At 34.1% G+C, this 18674-nt stretch overlaps 3 protein-coding genes across 4 annotated transcripts; all 3 read left to right on the top strand.

Annotated features, from left to right (window-relative positions):
* Window positions 1-109: 109 nt before the first annotated feature.
* On the top strand, window positions 110-1347 carry LOC105633027 (polyubiquitin). The gene has a single exon (XM_012215531.4). The coding sequence runs from the start codon at window positions 284-286 to the stop codon at window positions 1235-1237; it is 954 nt and encodes a 317-aa protein (XP_012070921.3). The 5' UTR covers window positions 110-283; the 3' UTR covers window positions 1238-1347.
* A 1922-nt stretch (window positions 1348-3269) lies between these two features.
* LOC105633025 (RING/FYVE/PHD zinc finger superfamily protein) lies at window positions 3270-9609 on the top strand. Of its 2 annotated transcripts, XM_012215530.4 has the most exons (8): window positions 3271-3434; window positions 3566-4054; window positions 4771-5149; window positions 5704-7142; window positions 7374-7487; window positions 7739-7893; window positions 8240-8361; window positions 8922-9609. In XM_012215530.4, the coding sequence occupies exons 2-7, from the start codon at window positions 3614-3616 to the stop codon at window positions 8286-8288; spliced, it is 2577 nt and encodes an 858-aa protein (XP_012070920.1). In that variant the 5' UTR covers window positions 3271-3434; window positions 3566-3613; the 3' UTR covers window positions 8289-8361; window positions 8922-9609. The 2 variants fall into 2 exon arrangements, with proteins under 2 accessions (XP_089579881.1, XP_012070920.1); XM_089723755.1 differs by lacking the exon at window positions 8922-9609 and having other exon boundaries at window positions 3270-3434; window positions 7739-7889; window positions 8240-8358.
* A 3632-nt stretch (window positions 9610-13241) lies between these two features.
* IAMT1 (IAA carboxylmethyltransferase 1) lies at window positions 13242-16342 on the top strand. The gene is made up of 4 exons (XM_012215529.3): window positions 13242-13430; window positions 13759-14175; window positions 14738-15013; window positions 15693-16342. Exons 1-4 carry the CDS (start codon window positions 13320-13322, stop codon window positions 16044-16046), a joined length of 1158 nt encoding a protein of 385 aa, XP_012070919.1. The 5' UTR covers window positions 13242-13319; the 3' UTR covers window positions 16047-16342.
* The last annotated feature ends 2332 nt before the right edge of the window (window positions 16343-18674 follow it).

Genomic DNA, 18674 nt, shown 5'->3' with positions numbered 1-18674 from the left:
TGGAAGGTTCCTGACCGTAGATGAAACGCCCAACAAATGCAACCTAACATTCCATCGATCAATGTTGACCGCTAAAATAATTTCTCGTTTTTGACCTTTCCTTTGCCAGGAAGGTTTTCAATTCCTTCCTTCCACACAATTCCATTTAGTCGGAGTCGGTTCGGTCCTCTATATAAACTCGGCGCCTTGCTTTTTTTTCTTCATACTTGTTATTTCAGTTAATTCTCAGAATCTTCATCTTAGAGAATTCTCAAGCATTCTAGATTTCTCCCTTCCATACAGTATGCAGATCTTCGTGAAAACCCTGACCGGCAAGACTATTACTCTCGAGGTCGAGAGCTCCGATACAATTGATAACGTCAAGGCCAAGATCCAAGATAAGGAAGGAATTCCACCGGATCAACAGAGGTTGATCTTCGCCGGCAAGCAGCTTGAAGATGGCCGCACATTAGCCGATTACAACATCCAGAAGGAGTCAACACTCCACCTCGTCCTCCGTCTCCGTGGCGGCATGCAGATCTTCGTTAAGACTTTGACAGGCAAAACCATTACTCTTGAAGTCGAGAGCTCTGATACCATCGATAATGTCAAGGCCAAGATCCAAGACAAGGAAGGAATTCCACCGGACCAGCAGAGATTGATCTTCGCTGGAAAACAACTCGAAGACGGAAGAACCCTTGCCGATTATAATATTCAGAAGGAATCCACACTGCATTTGGTTCTCCGTTTGCGAGGAGGTATGCAGATCTTCGTGAAAACCCTGACCGGAAAGACGATAACGCTAGAGGTGGAGAGCTCCGATACTATCGACAACGTCAAGGCCAAGATCCAGGACAAGGAAGGAATTCCACCAGACCAGCAGCGGTTGATCTTCGCTGGAAAGCAACTCGAAGACGGAAGAACACTCGCCGATTATAATATCCAGAAGGAATCGACTCTGCATCTGGTCCTCCGTTTAAGAGGAGGTATGCAGATATTCGTGAAAACCCTAACTGGAAAGACTATAACGCTGGAGGTGGAAAGCTCCGATACAATTGACAACGTCAAGGCTAAGATTCAAGACAAGGAAGGTATTCCCCCAGATCAGCAGCGGTTAATCTTCGCTGGAAAGCAGTTGGAGGATGGAAGGACTCTTGCTGATTACAATATCCAAAAGGAATCTACTCTTCACCTTGTTCTCAGGCTTCGCGGTGGAATGCAGATTCTCGGTGCTCAAAAGATCTTGATCTGTTCATAAACAATATTGAACCTTAGTTCTTAACAAAACAATTTAAATCTTCCATTATCTAAATGATAAATACTCTCAAAAAAAATAAAGTAAAAAAAAAAAAACACGATTGTTTCAAATGCTGCTGGTAAATGAATTTCTTTCTGCAATAGGGAAATTGCAAATTACAAAAGAGCGGAGGACAAATTTAGATTAGTTTCCTGGAATATGAGGCCCATCTTTTTGAAAGCAGACGATTAAACTATAGCAATCGATCTAACACTGATGTTTGATTGAGCAATTCAAGTGCATGATGATATATTAAAGGGCTGCCCGTGCTCTACGGCAAATGATTAGTAAACCATCGGATGCAGCTATGTGTCGTTTTGATAAAATGGGCTGTGTCGTTTTTTTTAATAACATACACAGTCGGAGTGGATGGTTATGGACGATATGGAACTTAAAAGTTAAATTTAATTGTTATTTGATTTAATGATATGGTGGTTATTTCCTAATGCAAATTACTAACAAGTGCGGATCCCTTCATTGTCATGTCGGGCTAACATTAATTTTTCCCACTAAACTTTTGCAAAAGCGTCCCATTATCCCAACCCATTCAATTAAAATTATTGTTGACCCTCACTAAAATTGCATAATTATGCTCTTATTTGTTAGCTGATAGAAAAAGATAACAGTAATAAGAAGTGATATCACCTGCAAATTAAAATACAATATATAAGAAATACACTTTTGTTAATACTGAGATGCTTTTCACTATTTTTCTATTCACTATATTTTAGATATTCTTTTTTCGAATGAGAATACATATTTAGATAATAGCATTTTAATCTTTATTTAATTGACAATATTTTAGTCCGTTTGTCAATTAATTTGATTGTGGAGCTTTTGTTTTTAGAGGAAAATGCGATAATATTGTAAGGATATCCCTCAAAATACCTAGTTAAGACAAATCTATTACGATGTAGTCCATAGCTTCAACCATCAAAAGAGAGTCAAATTTAAATTCTACATTTTGCCATCTTTTTCAAAATCGCATAAAATAAACTTTGCTTATTTGTTCGATAAAATTAATTGCTTTTGTAGTTATTAGCTATTTTTGTAGCGTTTAGTTATTTAAGTAACTAGCTGTTTAAATAGTTTTTGTAGAAAAATAAAAACTAAATGTTACATGTTAATCTTTTACAAAATCCACATTAATCTATAAAAACACTATATTAGCGAACACTATAAAAAATTAATATTTAATATTTCTATTTAAAACGCGGTTCCTGCTGAATACAACGTATAAAATTAAGAGATGATGGGTTAGATATGGAGCAGGTTTATAATTGTCTTATGAAGTTTAATATATATTTATTTTGTCACTTATTTCGTGGCATGTGAATCAAATTAAGTTTTATTCAAAAAAATAAAAAAAATGAAAAACATAAATTTAACTTGAACAAAATAAACAAATGAAGTGATTCTCAAAACAAAAAGAAAAAAAGAAAAAAAAAAGAAAAGAGTGGACTATGAGTAGTAGATAGATCCATGGCAAATAAAATTGCCATTTTGTTCAAAAGACTCGTTATTTTTAATATAATTATAAATTTAGTAATAAATAGAATGAAAACAAAAGATTGATAAATTAATTTCAAATTAATTAAAACTTGGTTTCTGTTTGTTGTTATTTTGTTTTTTAGTTTTGAAATCCATTACATAACTTAAAATTTAAGATTATTATTATTTTGATTCAGTCGGTTGTAATAAGTTTTAAAAAATATTTTTGCCAATTTTCTCCATTGTATAACCGCAGCACTATACATGCTCAAAGAAAAAACTAGCGGATTGTTCACTAAGCTGACATGGAGGGCACGTAATGGATACCGGACAGCAACGTAAATTACGCACTGCAGTAAAGTCAAAATCCCTAGAAAAGCAAGCCGTCAACCCCCAATTTCCTTACCGTTCTATGGTAAACCGGCTTTAAGAACCGGAATTTAAAAACCCAAGCCGCCCGGTTCACATAACTCGAATAATAAGAACGTAATTAACCCATTCTCTCTCTAGAAACAAACGCTCACTCTCTCTATAATCGCTCTCTGCTAAATTCGCACCTCTTTCTCTCTCTCACTCTCACATATCTCACCTCAGGCCCCCTCCTATTATCATTTACAATATCACTCAAAAATTACAAATCTCTCTCTCCAATTTACCCGCCAAAAAGGTTCTTTAATTTAACGTCTCAAAATTTTCAAATTTCTCCTAAACCTCTCTATTTCTCTCTCTAGGGTTTCCTTCATTTGCTCCCTGTCTCTCCATCTCATCTCACATGTCTCTTTTCTCTTTCTCTTGCAGGTCTCCCTTCGTGGAACGGTGTCGTACATGGGATTTGCTCTTTAAGAGATGGATTCGGCGGTTAATGATGAGTCTCGAGATGGTGATAATGTTCAATCGGAATGTGTGGTTGAGGTTGCTTCTATTGGTGAGAAGAGGCCGGTGGAGAATGGGGAGACCGATGAATTAGATGCTAGGTCAACTAAAAAGGCAAATTGTGGGGCCGGAGAATTGCGGAGAGTGGCGGAGATAGTGCTGGTTTTGTCTACGATGGCTGGGATGAGAGGAGGGAGGAGTCCGACCGAAGCTGAGGTAAATATGATGGCGGAGGCTAGGGCAAAATTGGTAGAGATTTGTCAGGATTTGGCGCCCAAGGATTTAGTAGCGAGGGACGCAATTGGGACTGTTATTGAGGATCTTGGGCTCAATTGGAAGATTAAAGATCAACGATTAGGATTTCGAGGATCAAGGTTGTCAATTAAAGAGAAGCTCTCGCTTACAAAGAGGAAGGTAAAATTTTTTAAAATCCTGTGCGTTTGTATCTGTAACGTTGTTTGAGTAGGCATTGGTTATTTTATTTGTTTTATTGCTTTTATGAGTTAAGGATTTTATTTTTTGCCTTTTCATATCAGTTCAGTCCAATTAGCAAAAATTTGTTGGATTTATTCATCTTTTTTCTCTCTTTCTTTCTGGGTGTAGATTCATGCTGTTGTTGGTGGTTAAAATGTAAAAAGCTGAGTTGTAGTTCATACTGATATTGGTTGTAATGCATGAACGAAAAATGAGGTCAAGAGCCCTAATCTTTGATAGATCTTCTGATGTCATTGAAGTGAAGATGGTGCGTCTAGGATCCTTTTGGTTTCTAGTAAGAAGTAGAATAGGGAAAGAGCTGAGCTGTAGAAATTAATAAGTGGGATATAATGAAAGTTTCAAATCCTTATGGACGTTACTATTCAAAAAATTGGTCTTCGCAAAGATATAAAATGCGCTGTAGGTTATAAAATGTGGCTGAGAAAAAGTTTATCAGATAAAAGATATTAGGCACATTGTGATACATATTTCCAAAGTCAGGTCCAAGACATGTCTTATGTCGTTGGGGAATGATCCACTGTAATTCTTATCCCTGCTTGAGCTATTTAACTATCTTGCTGGATTTGGTTGGATCGTGTCAAACTGTTAATATTGTGTCATTACTAAAAAGTGCATGTTTCTTCATGCTTCTCTAGATGGAAGAATCCAAAAAATTTACTGCACCTTCTGCTCCATATTCATCACAAGTGTCACAGCCAGGTTTTGTTGCAATGGGTGATACCCGTGGGCCATCCCATTCTATTCGCATGTTTTCATCAGATAAACCAAGTAATGCACCTTTACATTCGGGAAACCTTCCAACTTCTTCAACTCTAGGACATGTGTCAGCAGCAACTTCTACATCTGGAGGACATCAGCTGCTCGCCACAGAAGCAAGACCATCTACAGTGTCTGCTGGATTACCCAACAGTCATCCAGGAAGGGGTTCGTCTATATTGGCCGGTCCTAGGGTTGAAAAGGTACAATTTAAATCGGAAGGTTCAAATGGGACTTCTTATGCACCACAATCGCAAGGTAATCCTCCACTTCCCTTCTTCTTTAGTCCTTTTTTCCCTAGATCCACGAATGATGTTATTCCTTCATTCTTCTTTCTTTCTTTAATGGATATAGTATATGGATTGTTGAGCCTATTATCGTTGATTTATATGAAACAAATTGGATAATCAAGCAAGTCTAAAGAATAACCTGCCCAGGGAATCGTAGAATGCATGCTTAATTTTGATATGGTATATTTCCGAGGACTTATATTTCCATCTCTCAAAATTCAACTAATGATGCTTATTACATATTAGGTTTTTCTTAATTGTGGATGAATAAGTAAAATTGTGAAATTGTTTAAGATTCATGTTACTTGTCTTTCCTATCACACCCATGTTCATCCTGTGATGCATGCCTGTGTTTTTTTAAGAGAGTAGGCTGTGTAGGGAGGAGGGGACTGGGTTAGGTATAAGTTCCTTGATGCCCCCCATAACATTATTTTTTCAGGTTCTTATTCACTATCATCTTCTACATTAATCTATTTTGTTTAATTTTATGCACTTGTTATGCTTTTTAAATTATAAATGCAGCAAATGCTTCAGCAAATGTTTCTGCAAACCAGCCATTGTTAAATGCTTCAACTTGGTCTTTGCAATCTCATTCTATGTCCTCTGCCAAGAGTACACCAGAAAACAAGGTATTAAATCATAATGCTACTAAGGCTGATGGAACTACTGAGTTGGGATCATCACATGCTGCTTCTCAATCTGCAAGAGATCAAGCATTCAGACCATTTATTGCTCAAAACACACCAGCAAATTTGCCAAGTGTACATCAACCTATGCAAGGCATGAAGTATGTTCAACCCACACCGTTTTTCAACAACCACAATGATATTGCTAAAATTGTTCAGAAGTTATTGCATCCAAAACTTCCTGAACATCCCACATGGACTCCACCTTCAAGGGAATATATGAATAAGCCTTTAACTTGCCAAATGTGCAAGGTTACTGTCAATGAGGTGGAAACTGTCGTCCTTTGTGATGCTTGTGAGAAAGGATTTCATTTGAAATGTCTAGAAGCAATGAATCAGAAAGGAATACCAAGAGGTGGTGAATGGCACTGCTTGAGGTGCACAGCACTAAGCAATGGGAAGCCTTTGCCACCTAAGTATGGTCGTGTCATGAGGAGCATAACTCCACCAAAAGGGCCTTCTAATCCAGCTGGAGCTCAGCCATCATCAGACAAGAAAAATGGGACTGTAGATCCAAATGTTAATCAAGAGAAGTTATTGGCAAATGGAAGCTCTGGTTTACAAAATCCTGCAGGATCTAGTACTGCAAGCGACAACTGTGCAGAGTCAGCACCTGATGGAAGGGAAATGACCGGGAATAGTATCATTGCAAGTGTTAAAAATGTGGATCAGGGGACGTGTACTGGAAACCCTAATAACTTAACAAAATCTGTTGGTGTTGTCTCTGATTCTCCTTCTGTTGGCTTGTCAAGTGAAAGATCTATTCACCTAGCTCAAGTTTCGGAATCACACACACAAGAAGAGACATCGGGTTCTGAACCAAAACTGCAGCCTCCTGCTATATTATCTGAGGTGTTTAGCAATAAATTTGAAAATTCCAAACCCTCCAATGACTTGCAACATATTGCCAGAGCAGAACTATCAAATGCTAGTGAAGTTCCTTTCAAAAGTAGTCAGGGAAATTTTGTGGTTGAGGACTTAGAGTTTGTAAAAGGCAATAGTGACTGTACATCAACATTTGATGTGAAACAAAGTGAGCAAGTTGCTATCTGTGCAAATCCTGTTGAAAGCTCTGAACCTAGTGATGAGGCGAGAAAACATGCCGGGATGTCTTCTGATGTCTTTCACAGTGTTGAATGGATTGGTGATGCAGTTAAAGTTTCAGATGGAAAAACATTTTATCAGTCTTGTTTTATTGATGGAGTGACATATAAAGTGCAGGATCATGCCCTTTTTCGTTCTAGTCATGAGAAATTGATGCCCTCAAAGCTGCAGGCAAGTGAATCACCAATTATTTCTTCTTATTATAATTGCTATGGTAATTGTTCAGCTAAAGAAATTAAAAGATTAAAAGCTGGCTTGTCTGACACAAGCACATTACTAAATTTTTGCATAGAATTAGAGTTGAATTACTTTTTAAGTTGGTATTATTAGTTAATTTATTTAAGTTGTCTTCTGTGAAATAATCTGTTAAAGAGTTCCTTATGTGGTTGACCTTTATCTCAGGCAATGTGGGAGGATATTGAAACAGGAACAAAGTGGGTTCTTGTGAATCGATGCTACTTCCCAGGTGACTTGCCAAAGGCTGTTGGCCACCCCTGTGCCTCTGAAAGCAACGAGGTTTACAATCTTCTCATATAATTTTGTCTTTCTCTAGTGTCTGATTGCCATTGAAAACTGTAACTGTTCGCACATGAGTAGTTGGAGAACATACAAAATCACACGCTCGCCCGCGCACACACACAGAGTTATTGCTCAAAGATAATAATCCAAAAAGCTAACTCAGTTGAATTTAATTTTCTGAATTTGCATTTTGATGGATATTGTGTGTTTGTCATGCATGTTATGAATTCCATTTTCCTCTATTTCAGGTATATGAATCTAATCACGAAAGCAGTTTAATGGCTGGGTTGATTCAAGGTCAATGCAAAGTTCTTCCTTCTATCAAGTTTCAGATTAATAGTGAAAGACAGAATCAGTTAGGAACTGAGGCTAATATTGGATCAGATCCAGTTTTTATATGCAAGTATGTATTTTCATGACTTCATCTCTTGCAAACCCTTGCTTACTGCTCACTCTTGGGAAAACTGCATGATGTGTCTATCTCTCTGTTTATGTGCACATGCATTCTTTTATTCTCTTTGCTCTCTCTCTCTCTTTTTTTTTTTTTTTTTTTTTTGTTTTTTTAAAGTTTATTAACAATAGGATTCTACAAAGAATTATTACATTCATATTTTCTTTGTTTCCCTTTTGCTTCTACTGTGGTGATGAGGACATGTATCTTAATTGTTTGTTTTATTGTTTCAAGTTGAGAAGTGAGAGTGAATTGACTTCTTTTGATCTTACTTGACGAGGGAAAAATTGCGTTGCAGATGGTTTTATGATGAGTCAAAAGGAACATTTCAACCTGTTTTTAGTTAGTCATTCATGCACATAATACGGGAATGTTAAAGGCTTCAATTAATGGTGTCTTTGTGGTCTTCCCTTTGATCAGGTACCCATCTATCTTATATATTTGATAATTGTTGGCTTATCAATTTAAATTTTATGTGAAATGTGCTGATTCTATGGTGGTCATTTGAAGAAGTAAATATCTAGATTAGAATATAAAGTGGTAGCTTTTATATGCTGTCATGTGCTTGCATTCATCTTTATGCTTTCCTTCTTATGGGGACATTTTTTTATATGTTGATCTTTCATTTCTCAAAAGTCATTAGAGTATAGGCATAGTTATCTGAATTTACAAGGGAATATATGAAAACTATTTTTGATTGATCTGTCACTGCTTACTTGATAGACTTTCTGTTCTGACAAGGATTGATTTTAAAAACCACATAAAGTAGTGCGTTTTCATTTTCTTGCAATTATATCACAATGTTCAGATGAGAAACATTCTGTTTGTCCTTTTAGGTTGAGCCACAAGTTGACTGTCATGTTTTAGGGTTCTCTTTCCTTTTTGCTTCCCTTCACCGTATTGCATTTTTTTTTTTTCCTTTTTGCTGTTTTGCGTCCTTCAAAGGGTAATTTTATTTATTTCCTTTTGTTTAAAAACAGGTAGTCTATTTCAAGTGGGACATGCAGAATTCGACGAGTGTTTTTTAATACTCATGTCTTGTATAATATGTAACTCTAGTTCCAGTTTGTATGATTTTGTCAACCCCAGTTCACAAAATTTCTCGTGTTTACAAGTTAATCCCCCAGAAAATTGTAGAATTAGCATTGTAGAATTAGCATTATACTCTATTCTCTAATCTTTTTTTTTTTTTTTTTTCCCTTTTGGATTAGTTTTAGATATGAAAATAGTTCATATATTACATATTTTTTTCCTGTAACTATGATGGTGATAAAAGCCTACTCGGTTTCTTTGTGATGGTTACTTTGAAGAGCTCCACCTGATTAATGATGTCACGACATAGTCTTCAAAATCAAATACCAGTTAAATTTTTTTAGTGTCTCGTAAGTTGGAGGACTCGAACTGTCTGATTCTTGCAGGGTATTTTAAATGTTGAAATGGAGATTAAAGACCCTGCGATGACCACCAGTTGCTTGACAAACACTCTACATTTGATCATTCAATTATTATCATTTACAAGACTTAATTGCGCACCATTTGTATTAGTGAGTACCAGTCTTGTCTAGTATTTCTTAGAAAGCTTTGGGAAGTAGCATCTCTTGAAATCTTACTGTAAAAGGACAATAATAATATTTGTGTGCGTCTTAAGTGTGATTCAATTCTGGAAGACATCTTCCTTCTTGGTGGTTCGTGTTTGGGATGAATGACCTAAAAATATTTAATTATCTATGAATAGCCCATATTAGTATTTTATTTTATTTATGTTACTCCTGTTGCTTCTGATGGTTACCCATTGACATTAATACCCGAGTTTTTAGGTTTGCCTGTTTTTGACAATCTCAATATGGGAAAGATCAAATTGTTTCCTCCAGCCACTCAGAATTGAAGCTTTCTTCTTACTTTTATCTCGTAAATTAAAAGATTCATTTTTTTTTTTTTTAAATTTTCTTCTTGTCTATTCTTTCTTTGTCGTCGCTAAACCCAACCCTTTTGGCAACTTGCCTTATAAATCCAAAACCAAGCTATTACTGTGTTTGACTAATTATTGGAAGGCTGTTCCTTGTAATTGTTACAAATGCCATGCTTTGGATAAGTTGTCTAATACATTATATATTGGCAGGCTAGGGTTTATAAGGGGTCACAATTCGATGCATTTCAATTGTCATTAGTAGTCACAAATCACATGCTCACATGTTGCTTGCTTGAAGTAATATTGCTCTTAAATAGCCCATTAGGCTACCAATATATTTTAAGTTCAATGGCACAAAATAACAAGAGAGATCTTGGATTTATTGAATTGAAATTCCTGTTCTTTATTTTTTATACTTTTTAAGAATAGAATTTTGAAAAACATAAATAAGAATATTAAAGTTGATTGTGAAATTTGTAGTAGCCGGCAGGTTCAATCTTTTTCTACAAACTAGAAAATTAGAAAGAAAAGAAGTGGTGCGTCAGACTGAGGTTTTGAGGGGCTTGACCTCTACCAAATCCACGATCTAAATGGGGCCGCAAATAGGAAATAACAGACAAGAACACATGACACAAGCTTAATTACAATCTTTTTTGACCGTTCTACGACCTTTTTTTAGGCTTTTCACCGTGAACTTTCCGACCTTCAAATTTCTTCCTTTTGTTTGAAAACTTACAAATAATAAACAAAATCAACATCATACCCAGCCGTCCTGTCAAGATAATTAATTAAACTACATTCAATATCAACGGTCCATGGCACTTAAAAATTCCAAATCTTTACTAAATTAATCCATAACATTATTCTATTTATCATCTTTGCAGAGCTAATGTGGCTGAGAATTAGATTTGATTTTGTAGGATATAATGGAATGTACTTTAACATAATTAAAAATATTTTATTTTTATATATTATCAAGTGTGTCCTCTTATCTCCTGATTAATAGTTAGATAATTTTTTGTACCCGGAGCGATTACATTTGCTTAAATTTTATTACACTCACCAAATGAAATCTGAAAAACATAAAAAAGCAAGACCTACAGTTATATATATATTAATGTAGGGTTAGTTGGAAGTTAAAGGGAGAAGGCTAACTAAAGACGAAGAAGAAGAAGAAGAGAATGGCCCGATTCCGGCTTAGTTTCATGGGAACCGGCGATTATCACGGTGGTGTAGACTTTGTAATGTAGGGTAGTAAAAAGGAGGGGTAAGAAAAAACAAGATTCCGGGTCTTTAGATTATTTTTACAAACTTTTTGGATTAAAGAAAAGTTAATGATGATCTTTTGTCAAAAATGAAATTGACCTAATATAAGGTCCTAGTTTCTAAGGAGATAGCCAATGACAATTAAATTATTGAGATCTTCATTAATAGATCTTATCTAGGTATTAATCATGTTTAGTGAGGTCAAATTATGAGTAATCAAACCAAGTTTCCTATACGACATTTAAGTTATAAATGCTTAAATTTTTGTTAAAAAATGTTTAATTTATGAACTTAATGATCAATTGAAAATCTTCGCAAATTTCTTTAAAAAAAAAATAATTCAACCAGAGCTCCTCCTATATAACGAGCGATGTATTATAATCTAGCCGAGAACCTCAGAGGGCATCATATTCTAGAAGCCCAAACTATACGATGAAATAAATTTTCCTCTATTTAGTGTGAATTAAGGATTCATTCCCTTCAAAAAATTTTTTGCAAATTAGGTTCGTGACTGTCCTATCCGTAAGTATTTTTTTTATAAACTGAACCTTCGATTTTTTTTTTTTTTTTTTAAGTAATTTAAATATGAATATTTGCTTGCATTACGACTTGCACTTACCGCTAGCTAGACAAAAACCTACAAAAATTTCTTTTTCCCCTCTATAGCATAGCACTATTAGTGTGCTAGCTTAAGCACCAGCATCATTCCAACAAATTAATTAATTAAGACTAAGTATTAGTATTAGCCTAGTTAGTAGTTAATTAGATAGTTTAAAAAAGGGATTAGGTACACAAACTGAACCTTGATTTCTGGGATGATGGTTTAATAAAATCAAACACTAATATAAATCATTATTATTAATTATAATTAATTGGCTTTTTAACAGATCTGATTTCTCTCTTTAATCCCACATTATCCCATGAAATTGCTCTCTCACAGAATCGACAAATTTAACTTTAATTATCTCATAAAGTAATATAATGATAATTACTAATTACTACTAATTAATATTAATATAAAAAAATTAAAAGAAAAAGGGTTTTATGGAGTGCTTATCTTGCCCAACTACTGTTATCACAACACCTCCTAATCATTCACTCCAAACTATAATTAATTGGATAAAAAAACATAATTGGTTTCTCATCTTTTCTTCCTCAACTTGTTGCTTTGTGTTTGTGATTATACCGTATAATTAATTGCTATATGTGTAGGATTATTAGGCAATAATTTGTTTTTTATTTTAATAATTCCATTCTTTTTCTTTTCATTCACGTATGTATTGAGTTGATTATTTTATTTAAGAAAGCTTATTCTTTATAATAATTGAATTATATAAAATTATTGATATTTTTAAAAAAAGAAAAAAGAAAAAGAGTAAGGTAAGGTTGAAAATAGTTTTGTTTTACATGTTTAATGGAAACGTAACGTATTATAAACAATCCAAAGAGAAAAGACGAATTAGCCACTGAAGTCCAACTGGTCAATTACAAGTTAAAACGTCACATATAATATATAGAAATGGTTAGCCATGCACTGTCTTTGGTCAACAACGCCTCTGCCATTGTTTGTTTCTGATTTAAGCTAATTCATTATTGTTTTGCACGGTTTTGAGTTTCTGTTTGCCCATTTAAGGATACGATGGACCCATGCATTTCAACCACTTTCCAATTTTTTTTTTTTTTTAAATAGAAAAACAAATAAAATTAAAATTAAAATTGAGAAATGATCGGTTAATATATTTTAGTTGAGTTTAAATTAAGCAATCCAGATATTACCATGTATAACTAAATTTGTTAAACTTCACCAACCTTTTTAATTTCTTTTTAATCCAAAAAAAAACCTAGTTTTAATAATTTGAACAATCAGTTTATTAAAACACATACTAACAGAGTCGGCAAATTAGAATTGTGGCGATAATGGAGGGCCAATAATACTTTTGTTGTGCATGTGAGCCCCATCAGTATGGAGTTTATACCATATTTATTTATTGTAACTGAAAAAACGCCATTTAGCTATTTTTAATTATTTTCTTAATTACAAATTACATATTATTTTTAATTTTTAGTTAATTATTGACAGCCCAGCCAGACCGCTCTTATCTATATATGTTCACCTCTTGCTCTTCTCTTTTCTTCACTGTGTTTCTCTCAAACTTAATCATATCAAAGCATTTCTCATTTCTTCCTACCAAAACAAAGAAATATGGCTTCTAATGGAGATAATGTTGTTGTTTCTGACATGAAGCTTGAGAAATTGCTTTGTATGAAAGGAGGAAAAGGAGAGGCTAGCTATGCCAATAACTCCCAAGCTCAGGTATGTATATAACTCCTAATTATTTCTCATCATATATATATACAAGTGTGTGTGGGTGTTTTATTTTCTTTGTACAATTTTGCTTTTCTTTCTCCCTTTCTTGTTGTAGATCTAAGATAATCTCCAATTAGTTTGTTTTATCTGTAAACAACTATGGTCTATCTACATATTTACTCTTGCAAGGTTTCTTTTTATCTTTATTTCTTTATATATATAATGAAAATATATGTTCTTGATCCTTGAAGTTCTTGTTCCTTGTGCGTATATATGTGTTCTTTCAGTGCTGCTTTTCTTTTTCTTTTTAAACCCTAATTATATATCCATGCAGGCTATACATGCTCGATCGATGCTTCACCTTCTTGAAGAAACCCTAGATAAGGTGCAACTAAACTCGGCTGAGGTCCCATTTCAGGTGGTGGACTTAGGTTGTTCATCTGGGAATAACACAATCTATATCATTGAAGTGATAATCAAGCACATGATCAAGCGATATGAGTCAGCAGGACTTGAGCCACCGGAGTTCTCTGCTTGTTTCTCCGATCTTCCTAGCAATGACTTCAACACTCTTTTTCAACTCCTTCCTCCCTTAGCCAATTATGGCGGAAGCATGGAAGAGTGTTTGGCTGCCAGTGGCCATCGGAATTATTTCGTGGCCGGAGTTCCCGGTTCTTTTTACGGGAGACTTTTCCCTGAAAGAACCATTGATGTGTTTCACTCTGCATTTTCCTTGCACTGGCTATCTCAGGTAATAATTTATTGGATTACTCTAAATTTTTGCGTATTAAAACTTCTTAACATATACTCTAACATATAGAAGTCATATTTTTCCCCTTGCTTTTTCTTGTTAATATTAATATATAAATATTGGACTAATTCTTTTATTCTTTTTTTTTTTTTTTTTGAGTCAATTGAATTTATCTAATTGTCTTACGCTTTGCAGGCTTTGAATTGGTCAAAAAGCCAATCCAACAATATTATTGTGTTGATGAAGGTCGAAAGTATTGTGCATTTGTATGGGAAATTTAGATCATTGGGCAGTGTTTGAGTTGAAATTTTTGTTCTCAAAGTGTCTTTTTATGGTGGTGGGTTAGTGGATGTGTTTGACAGAGACAGACACAATTTAAATTAAGACTATATTAGTAATTTACTTTGAAACTCATGAAATTTTCAAGTTTGACTTGATAGATTCATTATTTCCCAAATAATCATGAAGGTTATAAAACTCTAATGGATAAAGAGAAGTTGGTTTTCCGAGGCAAATTAATTTAGCGGTTGAAATTGTCATAACTATATATATGTTTATATAGGTGCCAGAGGCTGTATTGGACAAGACATCTGAAGCATATAACAAAGAAAGGGTGTTCATCCATGGAGCAAGTGAATCCACATCCAACGCATACAAAAAACAATTCCAAACAGACCTAGCAGGATTCCTAAGAGCAAGATCACAGGAAATGAAGAGAGGTGGGTCCATGTTCCTTGTCTGTTTGGGTAGAACTTCAGTGGACCCCACTGACCAAGGTGGGGCAGGCCTGTTATTTGGGACCCACTTTCAGGATGCATGGGATGATCTTGTCCAAGAGGTAATTTTAATAGACTGCTAGTATTATATTTTTTGTTGCCTTGGCAGACCAAAAAGCAAGAAAACACCATGCAAGAGAGGATATGATTATATGTAGGGCTTATAACAAAGTCCTCATAATGGAATGTAACTGGTCATGATTAACCCTAGTCAAATTTAACCGTTTGATGTTTTACCAAAACTTCAATCTACCCGTCCATTTGTCAATCATCTTTGTCGGCTAAATTATCACTGTTTGGAAGTGGGCAGTAGGGCATTGGTGTAGTGTAGATCCATAAATTTACTGTACCACCAACACAATCATGCCTTATAACTTGTCAAGAAACTCATTTTGGATCCATTCGATCATTGTTTATCAGATAATTATGAAATAAGAGAGTACAATTTTTATGGCAGGGATAAATATGAGGAAGTACAAAACTACGTTAATCGTAATATAGCTTTCATGGTTTTGTGCATGTGACTTTACAATAGCTAGCCAGATAGTTTCTTTTATGCTAATTAAATATTATGATTGTCGAGTTTCAGTATTGCTAAGTTGAAATGCATTTTTATAATTCTTAAGTGATAAATGTTTTTCCAATTTGATTGCTTCGTTAATCAAATTATATTTACTATAGGATTTTTTTTAATGTTACACAAATTTAAAATACTAATGTTACATTAATTGATGAATATAGGGTCTCATTACTAGCGAGGAGCGTGACAATTTCAATATTCCTGTGTATGCACCGAGCCTACAGGACTTCAAGGAAGTAGTAGAAGCTGATGGTTCATTTGTTATAAACAAGCTTGAGGTTTTCAAAGGAGGGAGCCCTCTGGTGGTTGACCGTCCTGACAATGCAGCTGAGGTTGGCCGAGCTTTGGCTAATAGCTGCCGGAGTGTCTCTGGGGTGCTCGTTGATGCCCATATAGGCGAACGGCTAAGCGGGGAGCTGTTTTTACGGGTGGAGTGCCGAGGTGCAAGACATGCTAAAGAGCTATTAGAGAAGCTACAATTCTTCCATATAGTTGCATCTCTTTCTATTGCTTAAGAGAAAAAGAAAAAGAAATAAAGAAAGAGGAAAAAAGGACTTATATCTTACTTGTCTCTTTTCCCATCTTTTTTCCCCTTTCTTGTGTGCTATTTTCAGTGCATATGGTAATTAAATGAAAGTATGAAAACATTACAAAAGAGAGAAGCTTTTCCTCTCTTTTTACTTGATGTGTCGTGTGACTTTGTGTTCCCTTGAATCCAAACTAGGTAAATAATGCTTGTAAACCCTCTCCATCTTACCTCCTTTTTTTTATCTTATTTATTATTAATAAAATTTATATATTCGCTAATCAAGCGTATGTCTCGTAATACCATCAAGACATATTTTTAATTTCTATAATACCATCAAAATATATTTTTAATTTCGGATACCTTTTTTGTGTATTAGAAGCAAAATGTTTGCAAATCTTAACCTCTAATTAATTAAAATCTTTGTCAATGCTAATTGACTTCAATTTCAAAGTTTTCCCTTTCTATTGAAAAATTGAGGATGGTGGTGGGAGGCAAAGGTAGTTACTTCAGTTACAAAATGGGTAATGCTCACCCTCCTTTATTTATAAAAAGTAGTTTGAACTTTGGACCATTATATTATATTTTATATATAAAAAAAAAAACTATTTGCATTCCTATTTTCTTCTTTGACTGATTGTATCTTTTGATCATCCATTACAACTAATTCAATTCTAATGTAATGATGTTTCTTGACAATTACAAAATAATGAAACCATGTAGTTCTCCATTAAATAATTAATTGACTCTCCTTAAATTAATTATAACAATAAAGAATATTACATGCAAAAAGGTGTTGCCACCCAACAAAATTTTTCATTATTTTTCAAACAAATTTGAAAGCCAACTTGTCTTAATCCCACCATAGTTGCACAACTTAACAAAAATTAATGAGAGGAGGATTAATATTTTTACAACAATTCAAAATAATACTTCTATAATAAACACAATTTTATAATGAAATTACAAAATAAAATCGAAATTTAACGTACTTATAAGATAATCACACCGTAATATAATAATTTTTCATGATAAACTACTTGTCAATTTCCTCCTCCTCTACATTATATATGAATATTTCTGCCTCTACAGGGAGTTTAAAGCTAACCCTCTTTTTTATCTTATTCCCAATTTGGCTTCTCCTCGACGAAGAAGAAACATCCATTTTACTAATATTACTATCAATTTCAGCAACCTTTAAAGGTCTTTGTTTAGTGAAACTGCCTCCATTAGAGGCATAATCAGCAATATCATCCTCCGCAAAAGAAGGATAAACCTTGTTTTGCTTAAGAACATGGTGGTGGTGTGCTACTTCACCTCCATTATTACGGTTCAAAGCTGGTGAAGCTAACAGACAATCTTGTAGAGTAGAAAACTCTTTACTAATATGATCTTCCTTTTTCAGCTGTTGCTTCTTTTCCTGCTGTGTGTTCTTGGTAATTTTCTGATTCTTTGATCTCCGAGAACATGTTCGCTTCATCAAATCGATTATCGATGTCGGTAATCCAACTTCTTGATCGTTCGTATACTCTTTAGTCAATCTTTCTCGACCTGACTTCCCAAAACAAGAACAATAAAGGCCTACACCCATTTGTTATCAGAGTTAACCAAGAATTAGCAATACTAATGTTTGATTAGATAAATATGGTTTGGTGCATGTTATATAGGATACTACCTTAACGTTTCCTTCAAGACTGTGTAGATTAGTTTATCGTTACCACCTTGACAGTATAATAATGATTATCCGAGTAGATAGTTATTATCGAATTATTAATTAATCAGAATAATTTGAAAATATATAATTTTTGAGTTTTTGTTAATATATTAGAAATTAAAAAATGGATGAGATTGCAAAAATAGCTTTATTTATTACTACTAATCTTTGAGAATTGAGAATGGAGTTATTAAACCCTTATTGATTATAAAGCTATTTTAAAAATGGAGTTATAAGAATGTTTGTTGAATGAGTATAATGTTAAAAGGGCATAATAATTACATTAATCATCAGCAATTAACTAATTATTATAAATGTCAAAAAAAAAAAAAAAAACTAATTATTATTAAAAAAAACGTTTCTAAGGAAATGAAGATATTGATATCGTTTCTTGGCTTATCCGACAAGTGATAGACGCAATACCAACTAGCTCATGATAGAAATTGTCCAATACAAAGTGGGACAAAAACCTTGAATTAAAAACAATATTTTGTTTTGTTGTAACGAAGTCAAATTGCACATTTTGACAAACAACTTTCATTGACAGTCCTAAAATCTCTCCTTGTTAACATCATCCATTAAAGCAATATGCAAATGGAAGCTCATGAGCTAGAAAACTCAGATTCTTAGTTTCTTGGAACCATCCACCACATACATAGCAAAAAAAGATGGAGAAGATTCTTAATAGGGTGAATCATTTTACAGCTTCCATGATCCCCTAACTAGAATAAGGAAATATAAAATCAGATCAGAGAGTTCGATATTAACATTGTGACTAGAATGAGAAATGATACTTTCCAGAAACTAAGTTGTGTAATGCAGCATAAAAAGAAATGAATACACAAATACGAAATTATAAGTTGATTACCAACAGAAAAACAGAAAGAAGACGCCACAAAGAAC

Source organism: Jatropha curcas, chromosome 7 (assembly GCF_041381405.1).
Source record: "Jatropha curcas cultivar XTBG-Jc1 chromosome 7, XTBG_Jcur_1.0, whole genome shotgun sequence".
NCBI classification, from domain to species: Eukaryota; Viridiplantae; Streptophyta; class Magnoliopsida; order Malpighiales; family Euphorbiaceae; genus Jatropha; species Jatropha curcas.
This window is presented reverse-complemented; position numbering and strand designations above follow the sequence as displayed.

What these genes read in the sequence shown, in the direction of transcription:
- IAMT1 (XM_012215529.3), top strand. Translation starts at nt 13,320, where the DNA reads ATGGCTTCTAATGGAGATAATGTTGTTGTTTCTGACATGAAGCTTGAG. An exon ending in CCTTGCACTGGCTATCTCAG is followed by an intron (nt 14,176 to 14,737) that starts GTAATAATTTAT and finishes ATGTTTATATAG; the next exon opens with GTGCCAGAGGCTGTATTGGA. An exon ending in GGGATGATCTTGTCCAAGAG is followed by an intron (nt 15,014 to 15,692) that starts GTAATTTTAATA and finishes TGATGAATATAG; the next exon opens with GGTCTCATTACTAGCGAGGA.
- LOC105633025 (XM_089723755.1), top strand. Translation starts at nt 3,614, where the DNA reads ATGGATTCGGCGGTTAATGATGAGTCTCGAGATGGTGATAATGTTCAA. An exon ending in GTGCCTCTGAAAGCAACGAG is followed by an intron (nt 7,488 to 7,738) that starts GTTTACAATCTT and finishes CCTCTATTTCAG; the next exon opens with GTATATGAATCTAATCACGA. An exon ending in ATCAGATCCAGTTTTTATAT is followed by an intron (nt 7,890 to 8,239) that starts GCAAGTATGTAT and finishes ATTGCGTTGCAG; the next exon opens with ATGGTTTTATGATGAGTCAA.
- LOC105633027 (XM_012215531.4), top strand. Translation starts at nt 284, where the DNA reads ATGCAGATCTTCGTGAAAACCCTGACCGGCAAGACTATTACTCTCGAG.